Genomic DNA, 3,259 nt, shown 5'->3' on the forward strand with positions numbered 1-3,259 from the left:
TCGAGCCCCCAGAGCAGCCGGCATGCCCCATTCAAGAGCTTGGGACGCCGTTGGATGGTCTTAAGTGTCGAAGGTGCAGCTTTATCACGATAGACAAAGGCAACATGAAGACACACTGTAGAAAACTGCACGAGCTTTCGTGGACGGGTGATAAAAGCGTGTTATATAAGTCTGTAAAAGTGCAGACATTTTTCCGTAGTGGGGGGTTGCAGAATTATTTTGTGGTTGATTTAGGTGTTGGAGAAAATGGAGAAAGACTAGATCAAGATCAGGTCGTTCAACAGCAACTCAGCGGATGGCAGAACGTGCGACGACAGCTTGAAGAGGACATGCAAGTGATGGCCGAGGCTGCAAAGACGGACAAAACTGGCTGGTTCAAGAGAACTGGGTGGTTGTCGTTTCTGCAGGGCCGGAATCTGGCCCATCTAGGCTATCAAGCCCGCTTGCCCGACCGAAACGAAGCAAAGCTGCAGCTGGCTGCTACGCTGACAGAAGAATTGATTGAAAGATCCGTTCGTGGCTTGGCAACGCTTCCGCAGGAAACACGACGCTGGCTTCGTAGTGCGCAGCAGACAGAAATCGATCAACGGCCGCTGGCGCGACTGCAGAACCCCGAGAGTCAGGCAACGTACACTAGCTACATGGTCCGATTTGTCTGCTTCTATCTCCGCATTGTTGCCGACGAAGAGCGTCGAGTAGATGAACACGTAGCACAGAGGGCTCAAGCCGTTAGCGTTGACAGTGCAAGCGACGAGGACGCTAGCACAGAGAGCGAGTACGACGACAGCGACATAGAAGGCACCGTCAACAGCAACGACAACGACGGTGTTGTGCTACCGCGGCAACCGCGTCGCGTTGTACAGGCTGACAAGATGAAGGATGCGCGCGAGCTGTTCACGTGGAAGGACAATCAGAAGGCGCTAGCAATCCAGCTATGGCTTACGCTGGGTAACCGCGACGCAGCTGCTCAGACAAAGGCGCTGCTTGACTCGCTAGCTTCGTTTATTCTCACAGGCTATGGCAGCGATGAGTTTTCGAGTGGTCTGGTGCAGTATCTGGCTGTGCTGGGCATTGACACGCAGACAAACCGCTTGCGTACGGCAAAGAATTTCTCGTACATGCTTGCTGGCGTGGTCTACTGCGTTCGCGTACTCGCAGCAGAAAAGATTCTGCCCGCAGCCGAGCGCGTCGATCAGACGGAAGAAGACCGCGAGCGATTCTTGGCTATGCGCAGGCAGTATCTAGCGGATGGCTCGTATAGTCCGATGAGCATTATGCTGAGTCTTCTCGCGTATGGCAAGCACGCAGCGCTCAACGAGGGCAATGCTGGCAACGCATACTGGTCCCCCGACAAGAAGGTGTTTTATCTCAGCGGCCGGCCGATTGTGATGGAGCGTTTCCGCGCGATGGCGCAGAGCATGGAAGCGGAGGCAGAGGACACGTTTTGGCAGATGTGCTGGGTTGATCGTATAGCTGACCGTTTTACGGTGGATCTAGCGCAGATTCAAGACGACGTTACATTCACGACTCGGGGCAGGTCGTTTGTTACTACCCCAGGCAACCGTCTGTCGGATGGGCTGGCTTGGATGCTGAAAAGGGCGCGGGGCACAGAGAGCGGCATGCGACTACAGACGTCGGACGGCCGGTGGAGAAGCAACAAGGTGCGGGAGTATCTACGGGAGGTAGATCGCTTCTTAGCGCTACTGCTAGGCTGTGTGCACATGGAATCGGGACAGCCGGCTCGAGGCTCTGAGATTGTGACGATGCGGCACCGCAATGGGCTGCTACAGGACCGCAATGTCTTTGTTGTAGACGGTGCTGTCATGACCGTCGTGCGGTATCACAAGTCACAGTCGCAGTGGGACAAGCCGAAGGTGGTTCCGCGCTTTCTGCCGCCGCGATTAGGGCAGGTGATGGTGTTGTACTTGAGCTACTTGCAGCCGTTTCGAGAGTATCTTGTAGCAACTGTGCTCGGGGGTGGGTTAGACGACTATATCTGGAGCAATGAGCAAGGCGCATGGGGTACAGATCGACTCACGAGGGTACTACGGCGTGAGACGGGTAAGCGACTTGGCGTCGAGCTGAGTACGCTAGGCTACCGTCACACAGCTGTTGGAATCGGGCGGGCAAAAGTAGGGGAGTCGTTTGGCAAGGGCTATCAAGACGAGGTTGGCGAGATTGATGAAGCGGAGGTAGACGAGGATGAGGAGGACTTGATTGAGCTGCAGAACTCGCGAACGACGGTTATGGGTGTAGGCAACTACAGTGTGTCGATTGATATTGTCAAGCATCTAAGCACGCGGTCGATTGATGCGTTCCGGGCGCTGAGTACCGCTTGGCACCGCTTTTTAGGTGTAGATGGACAGGCTGAAGCGCCCGAGGAGCGCCGACTGCCGCGGAAAAGGCCGATGCGAGAGAGCATCTCAGGGCTTCCGATGCTTCCGAAAGCGAAGGCCGTTCACGTAGAAGATGCGCGAGCTGCGGCTGTGCATCGGGCGCTGCAGCAGGTGCTAGGGAAGCAGGACGTCAGGTTTCGCTCAATAGAGCAGGAGCAGGCTCTGTACGCAGTGCTGGATAAGACGACACCGCTTGTTGTTGTGCTTCCGACAGGAGGAGGCAAGAGCTTGCTGTTTACGCTGCCGGCATGCATAGAAGAGACTGGGGTGACGGTAGTCGTTGTGCCGTACCGGGCGTTGATTGAGGACTTGGTGAGCCGGATCTGCAACTGCGGTATTGACTGCATGGAGTGGAAGCACGGTGAGAACAATCCAGCGTCTGTGGTGGTCGTCAGCGCAGACGTAGCAGGCGACATTACGAGCAACGGCAACTTTTTAGGGTACGCTCGGCTGATGAAGGACAAGGGGCTACTGCAGCGAGTCGTGCTAGACGAGTGTCATCTACTGTTTACAGCGCGACACTGGCGGTCAAATCTGCTCAAGGTAAAGAACGTGCGACTGCTTGGATGCCCGGTTGTGTTGTTAACGGCAACGCTGCCGCCGGTGCAGGAGGGGGAGCTCGAGGCAAGCATGCTGGTGCGCAACGCAACGTATATCCGGGCAAGCACAGCACGACCGAACGCGCGCTACTTTGTGTCGTGGTGTCAACGCAAGGCATTGGAGGACACGGCGTTGGTAGTATGCAAGCGATGGGCTGTAAAGCTGGGGCGGACAAGGCAGAAGGGGGTAGTGTACTGTCTGAGCAAGGCGCAGTGTGAGTGGATCGCGGAGGAGGTTGGCTGTGCGTACTATCACGCCGACGT

The 3,259-nt window shown here is 56.1% G+C and overlaps 1 protein-coding gene across 1 annotated transcript; it reads left to right on the forward strand.

The window, feature by feature from the left end:
• Positions 1-338: 338 nt before the first annotated feature.
• On the forward strand, positions 339-3,237 carry J4E86_011816 (uncharacterized protein; the record flags this gene model as incomplete). Its single annotated transcript, XM_051452293.1, has 1 exon — positions 339-3,237. A coding segment is annotated over one exon (2,899 nt), but the record flags the coding sequence as incomplete, so codon positions are not given.
• Positions 3,238-3,259: the final 22 nt, after the last annotated feature.

The sequence above is a fragment of the Alternaria arbusti genome, assembly GCF_024043155.1.
Source record: "Alternaria arbusti strain BMP 1465 chromosome Unknown scaffold_58, whole genome shotgun sequence".
NCBI lineage: Eukaryota > Fungi > Ascomycota > Dothideomycetes > Pleosporales > Pleosporaceae > Alternaria > Alternaria arbusti.